Genomic DNA, 27,890 nt, shown 5'->3' with positions numbered 1-27,890 from the left:
TATTTACAAAGACTCCCTCTCATCAGGCTATCAGACTCCAGCACATGGGGTTGAAATGCTGACATGCTATCCGTTAAACTAATGCTCTCACCTAATAACACAATATTCACATCCTGTATGGGCCCCCGGGCCTCCCCGCAGACTTCCAAGACCACCTCTCCCACCAACTCAGTAACAACATCAAACAATCCTCAAATTCTATTGCTAGGAGACCTAAACTTAGGCTTCAATGACCCTAAGGATGAATCTGCCTCAGCTCTAGCTAAAGAATTATATGACCTAGGTTTCTCTCAAGGAGTACCCACACCAACCCACTCCAAAGGCCGTGCCCTAGACTGGTTGATGAATCACAATTGTGCATCCAACATTACCTCAAACACTGCCTACCCATGGACAGACCACACCTGCATTGAATTCATCATCCCTACAGCCCCGAGTTCCATAGCTCTCACGCGCCAACAGCCAAAACAAGAAGCTCAAAAAAACTCAACTCGGACAACATCCGACCATACCTGAACAACCCATGTCTAGGTACCCCATTCTCTCAGGATCCCAATGTGCTAGCAGACATCTTTAAAGACACACTTACCAATGCTATAAACTTAATAGCCCCTCTCGAAAGCAAGAAAGAAAAAAAACCCTTTGACTGCAATTCCTGGTTCTCAGATGAGCTCCAAACCCTCCGCTCACAAAAGCGTCAGGCACAAAAAAACTGGCAAGACGACTCTAATGACTTAAATAGGAACCACTTCAAACAGATAGCTCTCCAATACAAAGAAGCTATTATCGCAGCAAAAGCCAACTCTTAACGACGGGATCTCCAAGGCCAATTCGCAAGCTAAAGAGATATTTACAATCTTTAACGAGATGGTCACACCCCCTGCCAGCACAGATGAGATCATCAAAGACAAAACTTGGTGCGCAAGAATCCAGTCTGCGATGCTCAACAAAATAGATCTCCTCGAAAAATAATATTCAAGACCACTGCAAAGCCTTCCCCAACCAAAAGACAAATCCACTCACACGAGCGAAGCATAGCGATCTCCACCATTCCCAATTCTTCTTTAGAGACACCACTGAATCCGAGGTCATCGATCTCATTAAACACCTCAAACCATCTCTTTGCAAAGGAGAGAGATGCCTCCCTAAAATTATCAAGGAATGTGCTAAGGACCTCGCCCCTCTCTTAACTGCCTTCATCAATGCTTCTTTCTGAAATGGCTCTGTTCCTGATAGTCTCAAAGAAGCCTGGGTACGCCCCCTTCTAAAAAAAAAACACATTAGTCCCAGCTCAGCCCAACAACTACAGGCCTATAACTACAGTCCCTTTCCTCCTGAAAATCCTGTACAAGGCAGCTCATAACCAGATCCATCTATACATAGAATCCAATTCTATATTGGGTAAAAGACAATCTGGATTCTGCATAGGTCATGGAACAGAAACCGCCTTACTAGACCTAAAAAAACAAATCTCCCAGATCATGGACAAAGGTAAGGCTGCCCTCCTCCTCCTCCTCCTCCTCCTCCTTCTTGATCTATCGGCAGCCTTTGATCTGGTTGATCATAAGACCCTAACTACCCATCTCACTCAGGCAGCCCAATTTTCTAAACGAGCAGCCTCCTGGATTACTTCCTTTCTGGAAGGCAGAGCTATGAAGGTGTTCTCCAACATAACAAACGTCAACCCCACAACCATACACTGCGGAGTACCCCAAGGCGCCTGTACAACCCCTACCCTCTACAACCTCTTCACCAAACCTCTCTTCAACCTACTTGACTCCATGGGTATAGCATATACAAATTATGCTGACGATACCCAAGTACTCCTACCACTATGTCGCTCCTATCACCAAGATGCCACGGCCTTAAACAAAATCTATACTACAATCCAAGCGTGGATGGCTGTCAGTGGTTTATGCCTAAATGGGGATAAGACTGAAATCCTTATCCTCGGTCAGAAAGCCACAATAGCTAAGTTAAATCCTCAGTACGCCAACTTTGACATAGATAACTCCACCATCACAGTCTCATCCTCTGTCAAGACTTTAGGTGTTTACATCGATGATAATTTATTTATGAACAAACAAGTTAGCGACATTGCCTCTGCGTCAGCATACAGCACCAAACTTATCAATGCCATTAAACCCTACCTCTCCAAACCCAATTGCCTCGCAATAGCCAGAGCAACCATAGGTGCCAAACTCGACTATTGCAATGCTCTCCTGGCTGACACCTCTTCCAAAAACCTTCACAGACTACAAACCCACCAAAACAATGCTCTACGAGCTGCTATGAGCATCCCCAGAAGAGACCATATATCTCAAGCCCGACAGTCAGCTCAGTGGCTCCAGGTCAAACACCACATTATACTCAAAATCCTCACGATCACGCATAGATGCATCAACCGCACAGCTCCCACATACTTATCAGAATCTATATCAAGAACTGCATCTGCGCGCCCAACCAGAACTCCGTATACCAACCAACTGCACATCCCTCGTATCCACAGAGCCAAAGCCGGAAGGTTAGGCTTTTTATACATTGCACCTAATCTATGGAATTCGCTCCCTGCCTCCCCTAGAGCTGAATCATCCATCTATGCTTTGCGTAAAAATCTCAAAACCACACTTCTTAATTAACTCCTTTACCACCCTCTTCAATTTGTATATTGTAATATAAAATGTATTGTATATAAATGTAATGTAATCTATGTACTTATATCATAATTCTAAACAAGTGAATATGACAACTGTATAATTATGCTATCAAATATGCTCACTCTATGTAACAAGTGTCACGTTGATAATTTTGTAAACAAGTATGCTCATTCTCTGTAATAAGTGCCACAATGCCTCTGGGCTGTTGCGTGCTATACGAATACAATGAATAAATAAATATATTGAATGCAAAACTGAATGAAAACTCGAAGAAGAGTTAAGTCAAGCATTTTGAATACAGAACTGAATGAAAAATTGTAACCAAGTGAAATTACACATTAAATATCGAATTGAATGAAACTTTATGGGCAAAGCAAATAATTGATGAAGGCTAAGTGAGAAAGTACCCATTTGAAACCTTCGGAGAAAGAGAGCAAGTGTGAAAGAGTGCGACAGAAAGGTGGGGCATGAACCAGACTACCACAAGGTGAACTTTATAAAAGGTTACAGTGCAGTAAGTCCAAAGACCAGCATGCAATGTGATACACATAATGACAAAGCCAAGAAGTTAACTAGGAGAAGCCGGGAGAGTGTTAACCTGTACATAAAGCCAAGAGGCCGAAAAAGATAAGCAAAGCTAAGTGAATGTGAATTTGGATACAGGGGCAGATACAGAAGAAACCTGTGTGGGCTGAAGAGCCTAGAGTTCATCTAAGATGGGTGCACTATGTGGTCTGACAACTGCACCTAGACCAGGGACCCCTGAATTGTGAAAGCCAAAGACATTGTGAAATAAACCAAGAAGGAGCACTGTAAGTGAGCTGGTGATGCAAACCTGCAGGGTCAAGTTGGCCTGGAGTTGTTAAACCATGAAAGACTGAGACCAATACAAGTTGCTACGTTGACGTCTAGGGGAAGGGAACCCTGAAACTTGAGGAACTGCAAACGCTGTCTGGAGGACGGAGCCTCATGAACCTTTTTCTTTTGAACTGTGTTGCTTGGAACTTGGAGGAGGGAACCCTGAGGATTGTGTGGAACTGAATTACCTTGAACTTGAGAAAGGTATTCTTGAGACTTTTGTGGAACCTTCCTGAACTTGGGGAAGAGGAGCTGAAAAGAAAGCTAAGATTTGGCCGAACTCAGAACTTTGTGTTGATCACCATTTCTTTTATTACTGACATCCCTACACATTGTTTAGCTTTAGTTGTGAGGCAAGGATAGGTTTTGGGCACAGACAGACTTTTAAGTTGAACTCTTTGACTCAGACCTTCCTTAGTTTCGTTCAGGTAGGGAAATCCCGACCTTAGCATAGGGCAAGTTAGGCCTTCTACCATCCTGACATGTGATTTAATAAACCATTTATTCTGAACTTTAAATCTGTTGTCAGTGTCTTACTTAATGATGCCTTCACAAAGTCAAAGTGTGGCATGTCATACGCAGATGGATTTGTGGCAGAGTAGAAATTTAGTAGACTGTCATACAATGCTAGTGTTTGACAAGCTGCTGTTGGAGGATCAAACTTAAAAATAGGTGAGCATGAGGCTGGTCAGCCCAGTTCAACAACACACCTGTACCTCTCAGAGATTGCATAGCCTGTATTTACCGCCACACCCTTAATAAGTGGCACAGAACGTGTTTGCTTTGTCACTGAGCACTTCTTCTCAAACCATACCCCCAAAATTCTTAGATAGCAGTTCTATAACAGCAGTAAGACATGCATAACTAAAACAAATATACAGTGTAAACCAGCGACAAAGAAATTACCTATGGAGTTATGTACCTTGCGGTTTAAAAGAAGAATGCAGGCCTTACATTAATTTTACTTTGACTCTGTGTTATATTACTTAATATTGTAGCCTCCACATCCACTTTGATCTCCTGGAAAGTGATAAATTGGGCTAAAGTTCAGGCATCTTGAATTCAAGATTTTTAAAATAAATAAGACTGTGGTAGAAGGTTATGGGAACAGTTATCATCATGGCTTCGTACTAATAAAGATATTAGTTGTCTGGTCCCATCACAGAATCCAGGACTACAGGATCCAAAATGGTCACAGTTTGCTTTGTGGTGTGGTTAACAGAATGGGAATGGTTCCCAAGAATGGCAATGTGGACCCTCCCATTCTTGAGGCTACTGAATGGGACTGTGGTGATCCTAGGTGCAGAGGCCAGCGCCAGCTCTGTGGTGCAGGACCTAGAGGAGGTATACAGAGAATATCACAGGCGTTTTACCAACCAGGTTCTCCCTAACCATCCTGGGCTTCATAGAGAGGATTCGCATCATAGGCAGTGCATCAGAAATACTGCTACAAATTGCATAGTGAAGATTCCCATCATGGGCATACACACTTTACCCTCAGTACTTAAAACCTCAGACACTGTATGACTGTCGCTAGGATTTGTTGAGGACAGAGGGAAGACTTGAGGACAACAGCGCCAAGTAAAGCTACTCACCTCGTACCAACTTCAGAACCCAACCAGTGGATTTAGTACCGCCTACACCCTAGTTTTCTGTTGTATCCATTAAAGAATGTGAACCGATACTTTGGCTTTGAGTTCTCTGTTGATCACTCTGCTGTGGCATCTCACGCTTACACTCAGTTCAACAAACACATGTGCACGCACACACCTACCTCTTTTCACAGTAACAAGCTACGATTGTTGAAGTTGTAAATTCTATGTATTCCTTGTAATGAAATTGAGTAACAAAAACATGTTTTACATTGGGTTGAAATGTAAATAATTAGGTAAATCGTATGTATTGAAAAATGCCTAACGCTGCGGTTTTTTGCAGTATTACAGCCTTGAAGCAAGGTTATGTCAAATAGAAAGTAAGTACTTGGTGCTACTGCAAGAAGTGAAGACGCCCGTGTGCTCGGAGGGGCAGAGTCCTGGTCATGATGTTATTGCGCAGTTACTGGAAGATGCATTAAAAGTGGAAACAACTGAGCATGCAGAGCAAACGTACTTTAAACCACACACTGTCAGGTACAATGTATTTGCAATCGAAAAGTATGAACCAACGCTTTTTCTGAATTTGTACTTTTGGAGTTTTGGAATGCAAAGTTGCTTAGCTTGATTCCGATTATTTGAACTGTTAATATGAATTTACCTCTTCTTGTAAAACCATTCTGTTTTCTGTTTATGCAGGCCTAAGGTAAAAGCAAAGCAATTTAATTAGGGTTTGTTTCCAAATAAAAGAACAGTAGGATTTTAAGCCCAGCCCGGAATTTCTTGTTGGGGTGTGTGTGTTTCAAGTCATCAGGGAAACAAATTGACCGGTGGAGAGCCATGGCCCAGGCGTTTGCATCTAGTTTTGGTGATGGTTGGTTTGGCGGTCTATGACTGTTTGGTTCTTTTTGGACAGTGGTGTTGGAATTCTTTCCTTGACAGTAATAGGGGCTGTTTTTTTCCAGGCATTTGTGCGTGAGGCACAGTATTTTGAAGCAGATCCTGGCCTGTATTGGGGAGCTAGTCTGAGGTTGCTGGTGACTGGTTCACATGTTCTCACTCCGAAGGTGATTCTGCATGAATTGTTCTGAATTTTTTCAGACTTTGTATTTGATAGCCAGTAAGGCCCCGATATTGGTCACTGCAGGAGTCCAGCTTAGAGTTGACAGTGGCACTTCTTGCCATTTAAGTGGTTAGACATCTGCGGGATAGACATTTTCTAGAAGTTTTACAGGGAAAAAGGTTGCTCTAACTACCGCACTGATTTGAGCGTTCAGATTGCTTGTCTGTGCCCCACATGACTCCCACTTATAATTTAGTTGTTAGTGTGGGAAATTAACCACTGTGACTTTGCAACATCGACCTGGGTATGGTATTTCAAGGTCCACAACAGCAGCTGTGAATTACAATCATATCCCCATGCATGGACAGTCCATTTCAGGGAAAGAAACCTGCAAGAACTACATGTGCCATATTTCTCATCTTGAGCAAAACCCGGACTGGCTCCAGAGAGTGAAATTTTGGTTTGGGAAGGGTTAACCCATATAGAATGAGTCGGGACCCCTCGGCCAGGAAGAAGACTGGAAATTCCATCCCTAGGCCAGACAGCCCAAACCATGTTTACAACCAACAACAGAAATACTATTTCTCCCATAATCCCTTCTTCCTAACAGATGAACACCTAGTGTGGATTAGCACAGGGTGCTTACAGATTTGGACACAGAAAGATAATGGACTGGTAACCCACAGATGTGTTTTACACCCCCCAAAGTGTGCAATTTGGGGAACACACACCCCTCCCTCCCCTTAATTTCCAGAGTGGCAGCAGGAAGTCCATCCTTTAATGGACAGAGTGATGGTGCCCCGTTGCCTTCTCACACTACCAAGAACACTGGTGAGGCGAGAGCTCATATCTCACTCACAACTGCCAGCATAAAAGACAGAAACTCCCACAGCTGCAGCCTCCATCCAGAAGGGGGGTGGGGGGTTGTTGTGTTAAAGAGAAAGAAAAAAAGATTACTGTAGCAGAGAGGAAGATTGCTGGGCTGGCTTTAAGACCTGCAGTGGAAGACCTGATTGTAAGGCCCAGAGAGGAGGTGAAGATCGAGTCTCTGGCCAAGCAAAAGGCAGTGCAGGAACAGGGAAGAGGCACTGATGAGAGAAAGAAGGGGCGGAGGCTGTGAAGAGTGCGAAGGGCACTATATCCATGGGGGGGCATAATAGAGAACTGGGCAATATTTCCCTGGGTGCAGATATGTGAGCAGGGCACAATATCCATGAGGAAAAGACGGAGAAAGTTTTATATATATATTTCTGAGGCTTGTGGGATCTGCTTAGATCACATGCTGTGCATAGGCCGACATCTAGTGGAAGCTGCGGAGTATTAGTTTGTTTTTCGAAACTCGAAAATGGGTGTCGACACAGGGCGTGCCAGTAATACTATCCCTAGTGTGACGTCCACTGTACCCAAGATCCATCACGCGTCTAGGATCCTCAGATTGTTTTTTTCCGCCATACTGGTCGGAAGCATTTTGCGGAGTCCCCTGGCCTTAGCATACTTTTGCACAACGGATTTGGGCCTCGGAAGGCCTCTGGCCTCGGCCCGGGCCTTGGAAGGCCTCTGGCCTCGGCCCTGCAAGTAGGGAGAGTGGGGGGTGGTACATACTCTACACTCTTGGTATATAGGTACACCTTATACATTTCCTACACTTAAAAGCCCGCTGCCTCAAGGTGCGTATGGAGGGTACCCCTTTTCAATTCTGCCCCAAGTGCAATCGCAAATACCCTTGGGTCGACAGGCATGCCACGTGCAATCTCTGCTTGCCGAGGGACCACCCCGAAGCGAACTGCAGAGCGTGTAGTAGGTTTAAACCTAAGACACTTAAGGACCGTTCGACGAAGCGTTGGGCCCACCACGCCAGGCAGGCGGCCATGGCAGCGGAGGGCGCCTTCAGCGACGGCAGCACTTTCAGACGGCGAGGGCACTATGGCGTCGAAAGACAGCCGAGCGCAGGTCCCCGACCACGGAAAGGTCGTCCGGCAGGGCGGCTATGGGGAAGACCCCCGGCGACACAAGCGCTTCACATACTTCACATACTACACACACTAAGTCAAACCGAGACTCGACAACGTCGAGTTCTCGGAAAGAGGCACAAACAGAACGGTCCGATTCGGTGTCCTCTGGGCGCTCTCGATCAAGATTGCCGCATGACTCCAGGCAATCATCCACTCTTGCCAAGAGTGCCTCGCTCCCTAGGCTAACAGAAGTTCGATCGTCGGGAGACGAAGACGACTTCCACCCCCAGGCCGCGCTCCAGGAGTCGGAGCCCGCAGTTAAAACCAGCGAGGCCCCACGCTCGAAGGACAGGGACAGCACCCCCGATCCTCGACGCCAGGCGTCGAAAACCTCTGGAGCCACTAAAGGACAGGGAAAACATTTTTCCACTCACGGGGAGGGGGGAAAACAGCAGAAGAAACAAACAACCTTTGCACTCTTCCACACCTGTGAAACACACCACTCCCCCTAAACAGACAGACAAAACCAGGTCTGCTGATATGTCTAAAACCAGCAAAGCTACTCAAGATAAATCCCATAGACTTGCTGAAAGTCATTCCCAGTTCCAAAAAATGGTCCAGTGAAGACATAGATAGGGTCATGTCAAGAATGTCTTCTTTGGCTGATTTTTATGATAAAAATCCAGAACATTTTCCTCTCGTATGATCCACAAGGGGCGACACCCTCAGGCTCTACTGATCCTATCCCCCCGAGTAAAAAGCCCCGGTTTGAAACTCCGACGAGGTCAGAACCCTTCGAGGTACAACCATACGCAAGACCATACTCACTGTATCAAGGAGAGGCTTCCTTTGGTGAGGACCAAGAATTTGGTATGGTAGAAGAGCAAACCGGGACGGGCTACTATGGGGATGATGAGGACCAGGAAGAGGAAGAGGAGGACCCGGAAACATACAGAGTAGATTCCCCGGTAGAGAACGAAGCCCCGGTTACCGACTCCCCGGTCGATAACCAACCCCTCCTAAACGAGGTTCTCGCACGTGCAGCAGAACATTTCCACATTGACACCCACGGTGTCCAGGAGGAGAGGGACTTCGCAGAAGAGTTAGTGGGAGAAAGGAGGCCTGTTGCCCAGACCATCCCTATCCTTAAGTCCATTCAGCGGAGAATAGATCTGTCCCTGGTGAACCCGAACCTCACCAGAGCAGTCAATCCCAGGGTTGAAAAACTTTTCAGGGCGGCCCAGTCTGACCCTCTCTATATAAGAGGACATCTGAAGCCAGACTCCCTAGTTGTCACCAACACTCGTAAGAGGGCTGGAACACCCTTGTCATCGTCCGAAGCTCCTCCCGACAAGGAGAGCAAAAAACTATACGGTTTCGGCAGGAAAGTAGCCTCAACGTCCGCCTATCAAGCAAGGATTGCAAACTCCACCACCCTGTTGGCCAGCTACAACTGCCATCAGTGGGAAGAAGTCGCGGCACTCATAGCCTCTGCTCCTGAACCTTTAAAGGGCCAGTTAGCTCGGATTTCCGCAGAGGGCAGAGCGTGTCTGGTTGCATTTTGAAAGCAACCTTCGACGCCGCGGACAACGCAGGCAGATTGATAGCGGAAGGCACTGTTATCAAAAGACATGTGTGGTTACGGCAGTCTGGTTTTAAGGCAGAAACCCAGGCATCATTGTTGGACAAACCGGTGGAAACCGATCTGTTGTTTGGTAAGGCGGTCGAAGACGCACTGAAGAATGCCAAGGACGAATACGAAACACTCAAGTCCCTTGGCCAGTTAACCAATAAACCCCCTAACCAGAGAGGGAATAGTAATTTTCGTCGCCCACGCGGCCAAAATTCCCAGAGAGGATCTACCTATTCCCAGGGGCAGGGTACACAGTGGAACAACAACCAACAGTCTACCCAGGGTTACGGCAGGGGTAATAGGAGAGGTCGTGGTAAAGGCAGAGGCAGCCCCAACAAGGGAGGCGGCACACCTCCACCAAAGCAGTGACGCTCAGTTCAGGGTCCCTTCTCACGCAACCCCAGTAGGAGGACGCATTTCCAACTTCAACCAGGCTTGGGAAGGGATCAGACAGATGTGTGCTGTCAATAGTATCCACAGGATATTGTATAGAACTACTGCAGCGTCCCCGGAACCATCCTCCACGACAAAGAGTACACTCTTTAGAACATCAGAAGATTCTCCTCAAGGAGATCGCCATTCTGCTAGAAAAGGACGCGATAGAACTCGTCCCGGGACGCCAGGTAAACAAGGGTATTTATTCAACTTACTTCCTTGTGCCAAAGAAAGATTTGACAATGCGCCCAGTATTGGACTTACGGCCTGCCAACAAGTATGTCGAGCCCCAAAAATTATGAATGACCACGCTACAAGAGGTAATCCCCCTCCTAAAAAAGGGGGATTACATGGCAACTTTGGATATGAAAGATGCTTATTTTCAGATTTCCATGTTCCCAGCGCACAGAAAGTATTTGCGCTTCAAGGTGGACAGTCGACACTACCAATTCAAGGTACTGCCCTTCGGGATAGCTTCAGCACCAAGGGTATTCACCAAGGTACTGGCGGTGGCGGCTGCACACCTACGCAGGGAGGCAATCCCAGTGTACCTTTATCTGGACGACTGGCTCATAACTTGGGAAACCCCAGGAATTTGCAGGACAAACATTCAAAGGACTATCGACAACCTTCACGAGTTAAGCTTCTCAATCAACGAGAAAAAGTCAAGCCTAGTGCCAAGCACCTCAAAACAATTCATAGGAGCAATCCTAGATACCCAAGAGGGATTGACCTTTCCTTCAGAAGAAAGAATTCGGAATATACTACTGCAAATTCCGCATTATCAGTCCGGTCAACAAATAACGGTACGCAAAGCAATGCGTTTACTGGGCATGATGGCGTCATGTATTTACCTGGTCCCCCACGCGCGCCTGCGTCCCATGCAGGAATGGTTGGCGATACAGTGGTCTCAGGCAAGTGGTCAGTGGGACGATCTAGTGGTTGTTTCACCAACACTGGTACAAAGCCTTCACTGGTGGACAAGAGAGAATCTCGCACAGGGGAAACCCTTTTACGATTCCGAGGTACAGGCAGTAGTCACTAAAGATGCATGCCTGACGGGGTGGGGAGCTCACCATCTCCACCAAACAGCTCAAGGTCTCTGGTCTCACTCATTGGCCAAGAAGCACATCAACCTGCTAGAGCTTCTGGCAGTATTCAGAGCGCTTCAGGCGTTCGAGCCCCACCTACTAAACCTGTCAGTGCAAATCCGGACGGACAGCACAACAGCATTGTTCTACCTGAACAAGCAAGGAGGGACTTGCTCGCCAAATCTGTCCAAGCTTGCCCAGAAAATCTGGATATGGGCACTCAGACGGAACATCTTCCTGTCATCACAACATGTTCCATGGGAGCTCAATTCCCTAGCGGATGCTCTGAGCAGAGACTCCCTCCCAGAGGAACACGAATGGGTTCTACACAGAGAGGTCGTAGAAGATATCTTCTCTCAGTGGGGTTTCCCCATTATAGACTTATTTGCCACAAGCGAAAACAGACAATGCCCAGGATTTGCATCCAGGTTCCCCCAACCAGACTCCCAGGGGAACGCCCTGTGGATGAACTGGTCAGGGATGTTTGCGTACGCTTTTCCACCAACTCCTCTCATCAGGAAAGTGGTGAAAAAGATGAACAGAGTGTCGATGACGCCCGTCCTAGTTGCTCCCATGTGGGCAAGACAACCGTGGTTCCCACACCTACGTAGGATGGCGGTGTGAGCCCATCAAACTTCCAGCCTGGTACAAACTACTGTCCCAGCACCAAGGTCAAACAGTGCACCAGCAACCCAACTCAATGAACCTGGCAGCATGGCTCCTGAGGTCATAGAGTTTGGACATCTCAATTTGCCACAGAGGTGTATGGACATCCTAAAGGAATCTAGGAAACCAAACACAAGGCACTGTTACTTTGACAAGTGGAAGAGGTTCGTTATCTGGTGCCAGAGTAGATCAATCAACCCGGTTGATTGCACTCCTTCCACTATTGTTACATACATGCTCCACCTGCTGGATGCAGGATTGGTTTTTAACTCGCTGAAAGTACACCTGGCAGCCCTGTCGGCTTACACCACTTCCCATAGCAAGGTTTCGTGGTGGAAAGTACCAGTAGTTAAAGCCTTCATGGAAGGAGTAAAGAGACTTCACCCTCCTATTTGAAACCCACCACCAGGGTGGGACCTTAATGTGGTGCTAGCCAAGCTCATGGGCCCCCCTTTCGAACCCATGCATAAAAGCAGTCTCAAACACCTGACTTATAAAACGGCCTTCTTAGTAGCTATTACTTCTATAAGAAGGGTCAGTGAAATTCAGGCTCTGTCAGTGCAGGATCCCTTCTTTACTGTCCATAAAGACAAACTGGTTTTACGCACACACCCTAGGTTCTCACCTAAATTTATATCAAAATTCCATGTAAACCAGTCCATCGAGCTTCCGGCTTTCTTCCAGGACCCGCAAAGCTCGGTTGAGGTGAAACTACACACCCTAGATGTGCGTAGGGCGGTCCTCTACTATGTAAATAAAACCAGACGGCTAAGAAAAACAGGTCAACTGTTTGTCTCCGTAGCTACAGGCAGAGAGGGGGATCGCGTCTCTAAAGGTGCCATCTCGAAGTGGATTATTAACTGTATCTAGCTGTGTTACTCACTCTCTGAAAGAACTCTGCCTTTCACGCCAAGAGCCCACTCTACAAGAGGCATTGGGGCCACTCTGGCTTTCATTGCAAATGTACCCCTTGACACCATTTGCAAAGCAGCTACTTGGAGCTCTATTCACACTTTTACTCAGCATTACTGCATTGACACCCATTCCAAGGCAGATACACAAGTGGGACAAGCGGTTCTAAGACACTTATTTGCTCATGACCCTTCTCACATCCCACCTCCTTCAGGTACTGCTCGCTAATCTATGCACAGCATGTGATCTAAGCAGATCCCACAAGCCTCAGAAGGGATACATTACTCACCGTAATCGTATTTCTGATGCTTGTATCTACTTAGATTCACATGCGACCCACCCTTCCTCCCCTCTGAGAGAAGGCGCATGATTGCTTGTAGTCTTACCTTTCTGTCTATCTGCTTGGATTATCTGTACTCGCGCTACTCCTCATGCTACCTCATGTCAGAAAAAATACAATCTGAGGATCCTAGACGCGTGAGGGATCTTGGGTACAGTGGACGTCACACTAGGGATAGTATTACTGGCACGCCCTGTGTCGACGGCCATTTTCGAGTTTCGAAAAACAAACTGTAATACTCCGCAGCTTCCACTAGATGTCGGCCTATGCACAGCATGTGAATCTAAGCAGATACAAGCATCAGAAATACGATTACGGTGAGTAATGTATTATATATATATATATATATATATATATATATATATATATATATATATATATATATATATTCCCTAGCACCAGCTACCTGATAGGCAGTGCACTATTTTTGGCAAAATTGTTTTACAACTAGCCATTAGAGGCCGCCTCCCGTGACTGAAGAAATGTATTTCTTTTTGAACTAACGAGGAAATGTAGTGAATTACGAGTCACGGTGTAGACCCCTATGTTTGTTGACAAAATTCCAGCGATATTAGGAGATTTTCTTATATATTTGTAACTGGAATTGGGGAGACCAGCCAGAGCGCACTTTAGCTGCTTTTGAGCAGAGTGAGAGTGCTATAGGGGGAGCCTGATTATATTCGTTCCCGCCTGCTCTCGGTGTTTATACCACCTTCTAGTGTAACCAACTGAACGAAGATCTTTCAAACCATGATAATTTAATCCTTGGTTTGAAATGATGGCAGAACAGGTAGCGGCCAAGAGACGAGCGGTGGCGCAGATTGTCTTCAATAATGACAAAGTGGCCGCGACAACTACAGCAGAGAGCAGCTTGACAGCAAGTCTCACCGTGCAACAAAAATTAGACTAACTTGGAAATGTTCAAATGGTGGGAAGCAATGGCACTGCAAACATATCTAGATGTTCAACGAATCCCGAGAGGACTGACAATCCTGACAATTCCCACTTTTGAAGACATTGATCCAAAATTAATAGAGGAATGGACACAACATACCAGCAAATGTTCCTTTAAAATGATAGAAAGTCTTATTAAATATGCAAAGACAGACAGGATCAAGCTGATAAAAGACACTGAAGAAATGGAAGACCAACTTTTTGTCTCAGAAGATGGCGATGAGTGTAAGAAAAGAATGCCAAGGGTAGAAGAAAACCTAGAAAGACAGAGGGTGAAATCAGAATATGCAAACAGCTAAAATTCAAACTGGACCGCCTGGATTATGAGCAGGGCAGAATATACACCTTTGCTAAACGCTTTGACGCACCCATCAAACAGAGACTGGAACAAATCACTACCAATAATCAACTTCCGGCTGCGACACTAGAAGAACCCAGCAGCTCTGAAATTGACACATCAGATACTGATGGCCCAATATCAAAAAGGCAAAATTATTTTAGAAGAGTTCAAGTTACTGCACTTGGACAGCAGAATGGACAAGAGGGGAAGAGGTCAGCATGCCGGACAAGGAAGAGGTGCAATAGGAAAAGCAGGAAAAACAAGACGAAGCAGGGAAGACAGCACAGGCAGTCTACCCAACGTGATCACGCGATCTGGAAACAACCCGAGGGGCAGGCCGAGAGGCAGGAAGACCTACAATTAAAGTTTTTCAACATTTGTACTCGGGCTTTCACAAGAGAAGAAACATCAGTACTATCGTTAGGTCTGTCCTTTAACCCCACCTACCTATATGACTACACTTCAACTAGGGTTGACCTCTTCAAGTTCCTGAGAAAGTTAAAATTAACTAGATACTATGCGACAAAGGTCAATGAAGGACCTAGGAATAAAGAAAAACCAACTAGACCTATCTCTCCTCTTACAGATAAAGACATGGTCAGTCTTATGTGTCTTGCCAATATGGAACAACAAACAGAAGCTGAATGGGAGAGGGCATCCACTGTGGATAATGTGACATTGGAAGAACAATTTGGGATATCTACTGATGTTACATGCCCTAGTAACTTCAAACCTAAGTCTATTTTTTGTCGTAACATCACATGTAGTCCCATTGACACCTTTGAAAGTCTGGTTCTACACAATCTCAAGAAACTACCTGTCAAAATATTACCATCCACCAGAAACCTACATTTTCTGCAATTTAATGCATTGGAGGGTTTAAAGAATGACCATACTATAGTCATACGACCTTCAGACAAAGGAGGTGGGATAGTCATCATGAACAGTGAAAAATATAATTTGGAAGCAAGTAGACAATTGAGCATGACGAACAATTACCTAAAGGTGTAAAATGATGTGGTAACTGAAACCAATGTACTATACTATTCAATGTTACGCAATTGGTCTGATCAAGAATTGATCAACGATGAAGAATATTGGTTCCTTAAGAACCCTTCTCATGTCACACCTCTAATTTACTTTAACCCCAAAATCCACAAAAGTCTTGTGGACCCTCCGGGTCGTCCTATAGTCTCTTCTATGGGGAGTCTTCTTGAGAATACTTCTAAATTTCTAGATCGTTTCTTTCAACCATTTGTCGCCAGCCTCAGCTCTCGTATATGAGACACCTCGGATTTGCTTACCAAACTTGACAACATCAATTGGGAACCTGAATACATTCTAGCTTCACTTGATGTAGTCTCGTTATATACCTCGATCAAGCATAGAGCTGGGATCAAAGCGTGTAGATTCTTTTTAGAATCCAGATCCATCAGTCGCCGACAGCACCATGAAATTCTGCTCGAAATGCTCAAGTTCTGTTTGGAACATAATTATTTCTTACATGAGACCTCCATTTATAAGCAAATGCAAGGGACGGCGATGGGTTCCTGTATGGCCCCAGCATATGGCAATCTCTATATGGGGTGGTGGGAAACACAAGTAGCATGGGCTGAAGAAATGGAAGAGTTTACCAAGCACATAATTGTGTGGCACCGGTTTATAGATGACCTGTTTATAATATGGGATGGTACTGAGACACAGCTAGACAGTTATGTTAAAACTTTTGTTAATGATTTAAATCTAGAATTAACATCAGTTTTCAGTATTAAAGAATTGGTCTTTCTGGATGGCCGGTTTACTATAGCAAATAACATACTGACATCCAAGCTATTCAGGAAACAAACTAGTTCCAATTCAACGCTACATGCCCATATCCACCACCCCACTTCATTGAAGAACTCGATTCCGTATGGAGAGTTTCTAAGAGATAAAAGAGCATGCAGCAATGAATTAAACTATCAAACAGAAGCCAAATACATAGGCCGTAGATTTGCTGAACGAGGTTACAACAAGAAGGTGGTAGCAGACTGTTTTGATAAAGCTGAAAATATGAATAGATCAGAACTATTCAAAACATGCCAAACCCAAAAAGAAGAAAAGATGAGATTCATTACAGGGTATAACCATCAAGCTAAAACATCAAACGCATTATGAGCAAGCACTGGAATGTCCTAACGGATCCTGATCTAAAACAAGGGCTGGGCAAAACCCCTAATGTCGCATATCGCAATGCCCCTACTTTTAAAAACATACTCTCTCCTACTATGGTTATTACTGAAACCAAGTCCTCTAGCCAATTTCTGAAATCTAATTTGGTAGGTTTTCGCAAATGTGCTAATTGTAAAATGTGTGACTTTGTATCTAAACAACCCTTTACTGGTCCCAATGGAATGAGATGGAAGTATAAAAACAATCACATGCATTGCCAAATTTGTGGTGTATGCCATCACAGGCACTTGTGGTCTCCATTATATTTCTCAACTATAGCAGCATTGAAGTTACATATCTTGCAGCACTATAGAGCCATCAAAAATGGAGATTTTACCAACCCATTAACAGGACATTTTCTGGAGAAACATGAAGGAAATGTGAACGAAATGACATTTGTGGGCCTTGCTCATGTCCCAGTACATAAGAGATTGGGAAATAGCGAACTTAACTTAAGACAACTGGAGGCGTCCCTGATTTGTAAATTTGATACCTTGAGACCGAATGGGCTCAACATTGACCCAGAATTATTTTTGTTTTTGCAGTAACTCTTTTTAATGATGTGTTGGGGGAGAACCTATGAATCATTTAAGTGACTACTATTAGTACGTTTACTTAATCAATGGGGGAGGCTATGATGCCTAGATACATTTTCAACACTAGAGATGATTATGGTGTTGAGATACAGTTGAACTACATTTGGTAGTAGTCTCTCTATGGAATTAGGGGCAATGATGCACTAGAACTTTGTCAATCACTCATCTATAGAGGATGTACTATTAGTACCCGGCGAGAGTCAAGCAGAATGCAACACGCATTCTGATTGGCTCTCGCCGGGTCCTTATCCGGCCGAGAATCCTTAGATTCTCGGCCGAGATTCCAGCAGCCTTGTCCTCGGCGGGGGGCATGGCAGCCCCTCAGCCAATGAGGAGGCTGGAAGCGGGGCCATTCCCGCTCCGAGCCTCCCCGCGGCTGAGAGGCTGCCTTCGCCCCCCGCCGGGGACTCGGGTAAGACTTTTTTTTTTTTTAAACTTCCTTTCCTCCCTCCTCCCTCCTACTCCCACTTACCTGCTTGTTCCTGCTTCCCCAGCCAGAGACGAGGGAAGCCTCCAGCCGTGTGGAGACTCGGAGTGGGGCCATCCCCGCTCTGCACCTCCACACGGCTGGAGGCTTCCCTCGTCCCTCGCCGGGGATGCAGGTATGTTTTTTTTTTTTTCCCTTCCCTCCCAACCCCACTTACCTTCTGCTTCTTTTTTTTCTTTCGGGAGCGGACACGCTGGGAACACTTGTGTTCCAGCGCGTCCGCTCCCGATGGCCGCCATGGAAAGGGAAGACGGACTCCGTCTTCCCTTTCCATGGCGGCCATTTTCTTGGTTGTTTCTTTTTTTTTTCTGTCCCGAAATGCTTTTAGTGCCCCGGTCACGCACATAATGCCGGCTGGGGTACTAATAACAATATAACCCTTGCGGCGGGGGCATTACCTGAGTCGGTAATGCCCCGGCCGCTCGCGTTATATTGCTTAATTATCGCACTAGCACTTATGATATTGACTATGCTGCTCTAGATCTAATCTATATGCTGCTTTTTTGTTAACATGTCGATGCCTGAATTCCATTGCAGTTTAGAAAGCCAAAATGTCCATCAACTGGCACTGAGCCAATGTATATAAACATCAAGGTGCACGAGAATGAATGTCATTTTAAATTGCGAGAGTTATCTGCGCTGCGCTACAACTTATGGCCTCAATAACATTCCAAATCTTGGGGCGTAATGGTTAGATATTCATCAAGTACGATGAACAATAACCATGTTATAATATAGTGCATTAGCGCTGAATAACATCAGAAAAATGTATGTTAGGAACTTGTTTTTAAAAGGGGAAGTTAAACACGGTGTTGAGCTCTACGCTCATCTCAATGCCTCGTTTTCAAGTCAATTATAAATTTGACGGCAAGACTTTATTTCAATTATGTTTACTTTCGCCTATTATATGATCAAGGATAGGGGTCCCCTACCGCGTAGACCCAGGGGAGTAACAAAGCAAGTAAACAAGAAGGGGGTCACGCGGGGCAAATCGCTAGAAAAATCAAACGCGATAAGTAACCATCAAATTGAGAGCCAAATGAGGGGATAGGCCAGGTCAAGGATAATGTAAAATCAGATAATCTTTATTATACACATATTAAATTACATAAGACATAATGCTGAATCCATAATAACACAGCATAAAAACAGACAGTAAATATAGAATATATACAGGTAAAGTGCACAATAGCAAAATGAACACCCTGCAGTGCAGGGTGAACACAAATTGCAGTCGTCGCCCGAAAAAAAAAAAAAGCAATTGTATGGGGGAACAGGGCAAGTGGAGAAGATAAATAGCAGTTTTTATAAAATTCTTCCAAGTATGTACTGTGTACTAGATTGGTAATGGATAGTGAGTACGAAAAGGTGTAGGTGGTGTGCAAGGGAAATTTTGAAGTTAAAAGTTCCTAGCTCAGTAGAAAATGCAGTTCCAAACTGCCTTCAAAGCACGGATCCGATCACGAAGTGCAGACGCATTCGCGAACAAGTCTCCATACCACGCGCAAGCGTATGGTCACGTGGCACTGTCCAGAAGGTCTGCTATTAAGTCAGACGTTCCCGGACATCTATGGATGCAAAATGATTTCAAAAAGTTGCAAAAAGTGTATAGACGTGTTTAAAAATGATGATACAAGGTGGGAAATGGCAGCGGTTTAAGGTGAAACTTTGTAAATTGGACAGAAATATTGCTTATTGACTAAGTATGATATTAGTAAATTGTAGGAAAATAGCATGCACTGGTAAAAACCCATGAAATTCAATGGAAAAACATTGCTACAGGGACGTTATGGTTACCATAACTCGCACCACCACCGTGCACTGCTAAGACTAACACCCAGGACATCAAAGATGACATCACAAATGTCATTGAGGACATCACTGATGACATCACATATCTGGCTCACTTATTTTGGTTCACTGAAAAATCTAGGCCAGGTGGTTTTATTCACTGACAATCAGAATATTTAAATTCAAAAGGTGCTGTATATCAAAACGTTAACCTTGTATGTTCTTAAAGTACTTTCCTTAGGGTCTGGTCTCAGCTCATCGTGCGCATGCATGGGGCAATAGCAGCCCTCAAACACACAATTCATTTGTATACAGGAAGATAAACTTTAATGCTATTTACATTTTCTGATGATGCTGTTTCTTTCTTCCTTACTTTAGTTTCCCTCTATGTGCCTCTGATTTATATGCATAGTGGGTCTTCATATGTATTGTTTGTACTAGCACAGTGTAGTAAGTCTTGACATCTTGTTACCAACATAATAAAAATAATCCCTTATAGGCAGGGACTTTTCATCAACATTAATTTCACATGTGATGTCATCAATGACATTTGTGATGTCATCTTTGATGTCTTAGCAGTGCACGGTGGTGGTGCGAGTTATGGTTGCTTAGCTTACCATAACTGGTGAATTTCTGAGGTTTTTCGGTTTTACCTATAACCATAACGTCCCTGTAACAATGTTTTTTCCAAAGTTTTTCCATTGAATATATATATGCTATATATATATATATATATATATATATATATATATTTTCTGGTGCATGTGGATCTGCTTAGAATCGCATACTGTGCATATAGTCCGACTAGTGGAAATCGCAGAGTATTCCATCTTTCTTTCGAAGATCAAAAGGGACATCGACTTGGGTGTGACTCTAACACTATCCCTAACATGGCGTGTAGTGTCCCCAAAATCCCTCACGCATCGAGGTCCCTCAGATTGTCTTTTTCTGCCAACCTAGTTGGTCGCCTATGCGGATCTCGCAAGAGTTTTATATTGCTAACTTTGTCCCGACTAATCTTCTCGACGACTGCATCATGGGTTTCCTGCCGCCGCCGACATCTACAACTGCTCGCCGTCTGTCGACCGCGTGGCCTCGGCCCTCCTGTCAGGCCTTTACAGTAGGGAGAGTGGGGCCCCGGGTTTATTCATCTCTAAGAATGTATTTCCTTTAACCCTCTCTTTCTCTGGCTGCCGCTACCCTCTGCTATGGAGAGGACGCCCTTTAAATTTTGCCCGTCGTGTAAAGGATCGCTGTTGCAATCAGTGTCTTCCTTGAGACCATGACGAGAGCTCATACAAGGCCTGTAAGCTCTTTTGACCGAAAACGTTGAAAGACAGGTAGACTAAATGGTGGGCGGCCTACGCTATGCAGGACGAAAGCACTGTCGCTTCGGACAACTAGTAATCCGTTGGCAGCCATGGCTCCGAATTGTAAGCCATCAACCTTTCAGCTGAACCTGCAGGCTCCCAAATGCCCGTCCCCGACAGACAAGCTACTGGCTCTATTATGAGGAGATCACACCCAAGCGACAAGGGCACCCACGCACCATGGGTACAAAATCACAAAACACTAAGGCCTCTTTGATGGAATAAGCGTACAACGGCAAAAGGGCAGCTGAAAATTTCGATGGCACCTTCCGAACCTCGCGGTTCGGCACCCTCCATGCAACCGCTTTCGCAGCATGTGACTGGGCATCCCTCAGGAACTGGCGTTCATCCTAAAAAACATACCGTCGTCGATGCACTGTCCAAGGACCCACAAGCACCTAAGGCCTCGGTGGACTCGCCGACCGTGACTGCGCCTTCAGGCATATCGAGACTTTTGATTCAACCGCCACAAATTCACAAAAGCCTTGCAGCTATCATTTTGGTGGCCACAGAGCACAAGGGCACCCCCTCTCGTCAAGAGGAGTATTCTGAAGGCCTTATTGGGAGAATCTCCCCCCTCCTGGGCAACCTTTTCCACCTCCAGACCCTTCTGCCGCTTCCCTACGGACTAGGGAGATTTTTGAGCAATACATGGACAACATGGCCCAATTTATTGACTTTTCGGACAGGTACATTGCACCAAAAAGACCCAAGGGAAGAGGACGCCTGCCCCATTCCTTACAAACTGCAGAAATTACCCATCTCTGCACAGGGACATCAGGAAGATACCTTGGATGTCCTAAAGGACCCAACACAGGAGGATACTTATGAGGACCTTAATCCTTTTGCACAAGACACGACTGATGAAGATCCAGACTGGGATCAGGCAGAGGATCAGGGTGCTTGGCTATCACCAACGCATACCCATGACCCGGACGTCATCTGGCTAGATCCACCTTCTCCACAGAGGAATTTGTCACTGTTTTACGACCATATGTTTAATGCTATTTTAAGTGAGCAGCCGATCATTTCCAAATTGCAACACATGAGGCAGCGCTAGACTCCAAGTTGTGGAGGATAATCCTCAAGGAGAAAGCTCCGACTAGTCAAGCCATCCCCCTACTAAACTCTATAAAGAGGCGCCTGGACCCTTCCTTGCTGTCCCTGTTTCTCACACGGGCGGTCATTCTACATAAGGAGTCATGCTACACCAGATTCCTTGGTGGTCACTACTACTCGGAAGATGGGCAGGGGTTCCACTGTTTTCGGCGGAAGCCCCTCTGGACAAAGACTGTAAAAAGCGTTATGCCCTGGGTAAACGGGTCACCGCCTCTGCGGCCTACTCAACAAGGATCGCAAATAATACAACTCTCCTGGCAAGTTATAGTGATGTCCAGTGGGGCCTAGTTCAGGATGGTCTTCAAGATGTCCCATAGCCCACCCGATCACGCCTGCTGGTGGTCATGGCTGAAGGCAGACAAGTCACCAACAACATATTGAAGAACACTCTGGACTCTGCTGAGACCGCTGGACGACCCTAGCCCAGGGGAACTTACAAAAGACACGCCTGGTTAAAAAAACTCTGGCTTTAAACCCGAAACTCGGGCCTCTTTGATCAACAAGCCAGTGGAGGACTCCAACCTTTTTGGGAAGGCTGTTGATGACGCTCTGGAGACGGCAAAGAAAGAGCATGAAACAGTAAAGTCGCTTGGCCAGATCATGAATAAAACCTTCCACCAGCGTGGAGACTCTAACTCACGCTGGTCCTTTCGTGGCCAATCCTTTTCCCACTCTCCTCAAGGGCAATACAGCTCAGGGAATACCCCGTGGTCCTCCGGCCAAGGCTCATCTGGTAACAACCAATACCAACAAAGAGGCCCTCGTAGGTGCAAGGGTAGAGGCAGGAACTCTACTTCTAGAGGCTCCCCGGCCTCTACCTCGAAGTGACTCACCGGCACAGGTCCTCTCCCATGTTCTCCGGTCGGGGGTCGCTTGTCATCATTCAGCCACGCCTTGTAGGGGATCACTTCAGACAAGTGGGTACTAAAGACCGTTGCCCACGGGTACTGCATAGAGTTTCTCCAGCCACCTCAATACCACCCACCAAGAAGCAGACGCCTGTCGCCAGAACACCTGCGTATCCTGCTCGAAGAAGTTCGGGTCCTGCTGGAAAAGGGCACCATAGAAGACGCCCCCTTCTCCAGGAAAACAAGGGTATTTATTCAGTGTACTTCCTTGTACCCAGAAACGATCTCACCATGCGCCCTGTTCTAGACCTGCACCCAGCAAACAAATATATCAGACCTCAAAAGTTCAGGATAACAACACTGCAGGAGGTCATCCCACAGCTGCAGCAGGGGGATTACATGGCCACATTGCACATGAAAGATGCATACTTTCCTATATAAATGTTGCCAGCGCACCGAAATTACCTCAGGTTCATGATGGAGGACACCCACTATCAGTTCAAGGTTCTCCCATTGGGCATTGCATCGGCTCCACGGGTATTCACAAAGGTACTGGCGGCAGTAGATGCTCACCAGCGCAGGCAGTCCATCCCAGTCTATCCTTACCTCGACGACTGTCTCATAACAGGGGATTCGTACGGAACATGCCAAATTCCCAGAGGACGGTAGATCTCTTCAACCTAGGTTTCTCTATCGACAAGAAAAAATCCAGCCCAGACCCCAATCAAGTTAAACTGTTTCTGGGGGCTCTAATCCGGACCAAAGACAGCCTTGTCTTTTCCTCCATTGAGAGGGTTCAAAACATGCTGTTCCATATCCCTCACTATGTAGCCAGTCACCAGGTGACCGTATGCAAAGCCATGCGACTGTTGGAAATGATGGCTTCTTGTGTCTACCTAGTTGCTCACTCTCGTCTGCGCATGCGCCCCATGCAAGAGTGGCTCCTGCGCCAATGGTGTCAGGCCAGCGGTCAGTGGGACGATCTAGTGTTTGTCTCGGCAGCCCTCGTTCAGTCTCTACAGTGGTGGTCAAGGGAAAACCTTCTGCAGGTGAAAACCTTCACCACCCACGCAGTACAAGCCACTCAACTCTGAAGGGGTGGGGGGCTGACCTCCTTCAACAGACGGCGCATGCCGTGTGGTCCGCAGCAGTAGCATCCAATCACATCACCCTGTTGGAACTGCTAGCAGTGTTCAAGGCCCCGAAGGCCTTGCAGACACACATTCAGGGGAAGAAGTTCTCGTCCTCACAGACAGTACTACGGCCTTGTATTACTTAAACAAACAAGCAGGAACTCACTCTCTAGGGCTGTCCAAACTGTCCCAGAACATATGGAAGTGTGCTCTCAAACAGAACATGTTCCTCCTTTCATAACATGTTTGAGAGGAACTCAATCTTCTGGTGGATGTACTCAGCAGACACTTCCCTCTATGCGTAGAGCACGAGTGGTGGCTACAGGAGGACATTGTACTCAACGTCTTCGCAGAATGGGGCTTACCAGAGATTGACTTATTCGCCACTCTGGAGAACGCCCAATGCCCAGATTACGCCTCCAGGTACCCTCGGAACCGCACCAAGGGGAACGGTCTTTGGATAACATGGTCCAGGAAATGTGTCTACGCTCCCATCCCCCCACCCCCCGATTCCCCTGCTCAACAGAATAGTGCACAAGATGCACCAAGAACCAGTCAGGATGATCCTGGTGGCACCTATGTGGGCACACCAGCCTTGGTTCTCTCCCATCTCATGGCAATGTCAGTCTCCCCTCCCAGGAAGCTGTCATGCCCATAATACATGTTGTCTCAACACCAGAGAAAAACACTGCATCCATGCCCTCAAACTCTCAACTTAGCAGCCTGGCTCCTGAGGTCATAGAGTTTGGGCACCTCCAGCTCCTTCAAAGATGCATGAACATACTCGGAGAGGCACGGAAACCTAACACCAGGCATTGCTACTCCAGCAAATGGAAGCGCTTTGTCATCTGGTGTAATGACAAGGGCATCAATCCTATTGAATGCTCACCTAAAGCTATCGTCCTCTACCTAACTCACCTGTTAGATTCAGGACTAGTTTTCAGTTCTCTTAACGTCCACTTAGCTGCGCTTTTGGCGTACACCGCGTCCCAGAGCAAGGTTTCATGGTGGAAAATTCCTGTAATGAAAGCCTTTATGGAAGGGGTAAAGAGACTTCATCCCCCTATCTCCAACCCAGCTCCCGGATGGGACCTAAATATGGTTCTTATCAGACTAATGGGGCCTCCCTTTGAACCCATGCACAAGGCTAGCCTTAAAGCACTCCCCTACAAGACCGCCTTCCTGGTGACGGTCACCTCTATAAGGAGAGTTTATATTTTTTTATTTTTGTTATTTAGTTGTGTTTAGTTTAACAAACTTTTACAACATATTTAGAATTTGTTCACTTATACCACAGATATATGATCATTTATACATTTTGCACGTACGATTTCCATCAAAGCTTTACATAGTATCACAATACATAAAAACTTCTTAAAATCGTGAGAATTAAAAGGATATAAATTTAGCAACTTTTTTCTGGGTTTAGCACGCCATATCATTTAGTGCAATTCTGTGCAAATTAGCAAAGTGCAACTGATCACGGTTATTAGGGCATTAAAACTTTTTCTAAAACGATAAATCCTTAAACCCAGCAGTTAAGCATACTAACATGTCCAATAGTCTAGGTGCTCCTGCCGCTATCAGTACATGGAGCTGTTCGCTCGGTAACTGGACAGATTACCTTATACATTGCTTTTGTTTTTTCAATGGAGTGTTCAAAAAGATACAAAGTTAGCAGTGCTTTTTAGGTTTTTCTTAACCCGGTCCTTCATCACTGGGTTTAGCACACCATATAGTTTAGTGCAATTTTGTGCAAATTAGCAGAAGTGCAACTGATCAAAGTTATTAGAGCAGTAAAGCCTTTTAAGATAGAATAATACTTAAAAACAGCAGTTAAGCATACAAAACGGTTCAATAGTCCCTGTGCTCCAACCGCTATCAGTACATGGAGCTGTTCGCTCGGTATCTAGACATTACATTATACATTCCTATTGTTTAGCAATTCCCTTACATGACAGTTCCAGGAAGATGAGATGACCAATCCGACCCTATACGAACAGTGAGCATAGGTTCTCTGATACATTTGCTTTACACATGAGCTCATTGTTGATGAGCGTTAATTATCAAGTCAATGATAACACAAGAGTTCTCCAGCATGGGGTCTGGCATGGATTCACATGCTCATGAATATTCCCCGTCATCAGGCTGGGAATCCTCGGTAAAGAAAAATCAGTATCAGTTTCGTTTCTGATCTCTTTCGTAGTAGTAACCAATCACTGATCTCTGCGTCATACTGACCACAGCCAATGACTGCCTTCTCCCTAAGCCCCGCCTCTGGCAGCCATCTTCAGATTTTTACCGCACGTTCAAGTGTTGGGAGTCCTCGTGCTTAGCTCTCGAGCTTTTGCTGCGTTTTCGCGCTTTTTCAGGTGAATTTTCACATTTTTCGGTTAATCGAGCCTCAAGCTCCACCGTTTCTACTCCCGTTAACGGGTACCCGTTGCGGGATTTTCCTACGCCCCTCAAGGGTGAAGATTTCGTCGAATCAACCTTTTGGAGGATTCCAGAAGATTTGCGGCCTACTTCGAGATGGCCCAGGACGCGAGTTCGTCACCCGGACCCAAGCTGTTTCGCAGCTGCCCTGGATGCGGGCTGCAGAATCTGTTTAAGGAGGACGAACATTTGCGATGCCTCTACTGTCTTCATGGGGACAAGACTCATGTAGAGAAGGACTGCCAGTTCTGCAAGAACTTGTCGGAGCGGACCATGAGGGACCGTCGATCCCGTCTCGCCAGCTGGTTGGAGAAGGGGTCAACGGGTCAGAAGAAGAAGAAAGGGTCCGAGCGGGCTTCTAAGTCCTGTGCGGGCGCCCCGGCGACGAGGGCCCAACACCAGGCCAAGCGCCGCGAGTCCGCTGGCTCCGGGAGCGCCGAAAGGTCGGGCTCTTCGGTCGGCAGGCAGGGCGCACCTTCCCCGGCACCGTCATTCACGAGCCAGCGCTCCGGAAGAGGAAGTCAGAGACCCCGGGTAAGCTCCGGGAGAAGCCCCGTCCGATCTCGGGAGAGGGGGAGCGAGGCGTCGCCCCTCCCCCTAAGGAGAAGGCCCGGGACGCACCTAAGGTGGTGAAGGCCCCTACCCACAGGCAAAGGCCTCTATCGAGGCAATCGCGGCGACTCTGGCCAAGCCGGCAGAGACCCCGCCAGCGGAGACTGCCTCCGGGACTAGAGTTTCCCTGCCGCCAAGGAGGGAATCCTCTTTTCAGCCCATCGTCATGGCCACCATGATGGAAGAAGAGAGGAGGGGCACGGTAGCCTCCTCGAGCTCGGAGTCAGCCTCGGAGGAGGAACTGACCGAGGCCGTGAGGAATCTCGAAGTCCAATTCGAGAAGGTTCGATCCCGTAAGGAAGATCCTCGGGAGATAACCGAGGAAGATGGCGAGGAAGAGCAGCCTTCCCTTCCGGCGCAGCCGGAACCTAGGCCTCAGGATAGCTCGGCGGCCATTTTGTCTGCGATCCAGTCCTTATGTTCTAAGATAAGGACGAGATTACCACGGCCCAGGCCGGAGGACCCGCAACCTGGCCCGTCGGGAAGTCCTCAGAACAAACGACGGAGGACCCAACCCTCTCCTCCACTCGCCCCCGTAAGGCTGACAGTTCCCTTCTCATCCTCCCACGAGTCGGGAGATGACGGTGCGGTGGGTTAGACGACGGGTTCTGAGGGCGACGACGACGGAACGGGTCTCCCGTCGCACGGGCCTCTCCGCCCGACGAGATTGGCTCATTCCACGCCATGATCGCCAGGGCGTCCGAATTGTTCCAGCTCTGCCCGGAGGAGCAGAAAAAGGAAGGTTTCCTCTATCAGCACCGGGAGGCCAAGAGGAAGACTGTCATCGCGGTGCC

General features: G+C 46.4%; 1 protein-coding gene across 2 annotated transcripts in view; it reads left to right on the top strand.

Annotated features, from left to right (window-relative positions):
- The window catches only part of TBC1D2B (TBC1 domain family member 2B), an 832,871-nt gene that overhangs the window by 405,898 nt on the left and 399,083 nt on the right, over nucleotides 1-27,890 (top strand). For both annotated transcript variants that reach the window (XM_069624408.1, XM_069624407.1), the window contains exon 8: nucleotides 5,451-5,644. In XM_069624408.1, the coding sequence (XP_069480509.1) occupies nucleotides 5,451-5,644 (194 nt within the window). The remainder of the gene's footprint in view (nucleotides 1-5,450; nucleotides 5,645-27,890) is intronic.

Source organism: Ambystoma mexicanum, chromosome 11, assembly GCF_040938575.1.
Source record: "Ambystoma mexicanum isolate Mex_15411 chromosome 11, UKY_AmexF1_1, whole genome shotgun sequence".
In the NCBI taxonomy this organism is placed as follows: domain Eukaryota; kingdom Metazoa; phylum Chordata; class Amphibia; order Caudata; family Ambystomatidae; genus Ambystoma; species Ambystoma mexicanum.
Note: the sequence above shows the minus strand (reverse complement) of the source record. Positions and strands in the feature narration are given on the sequence as shown.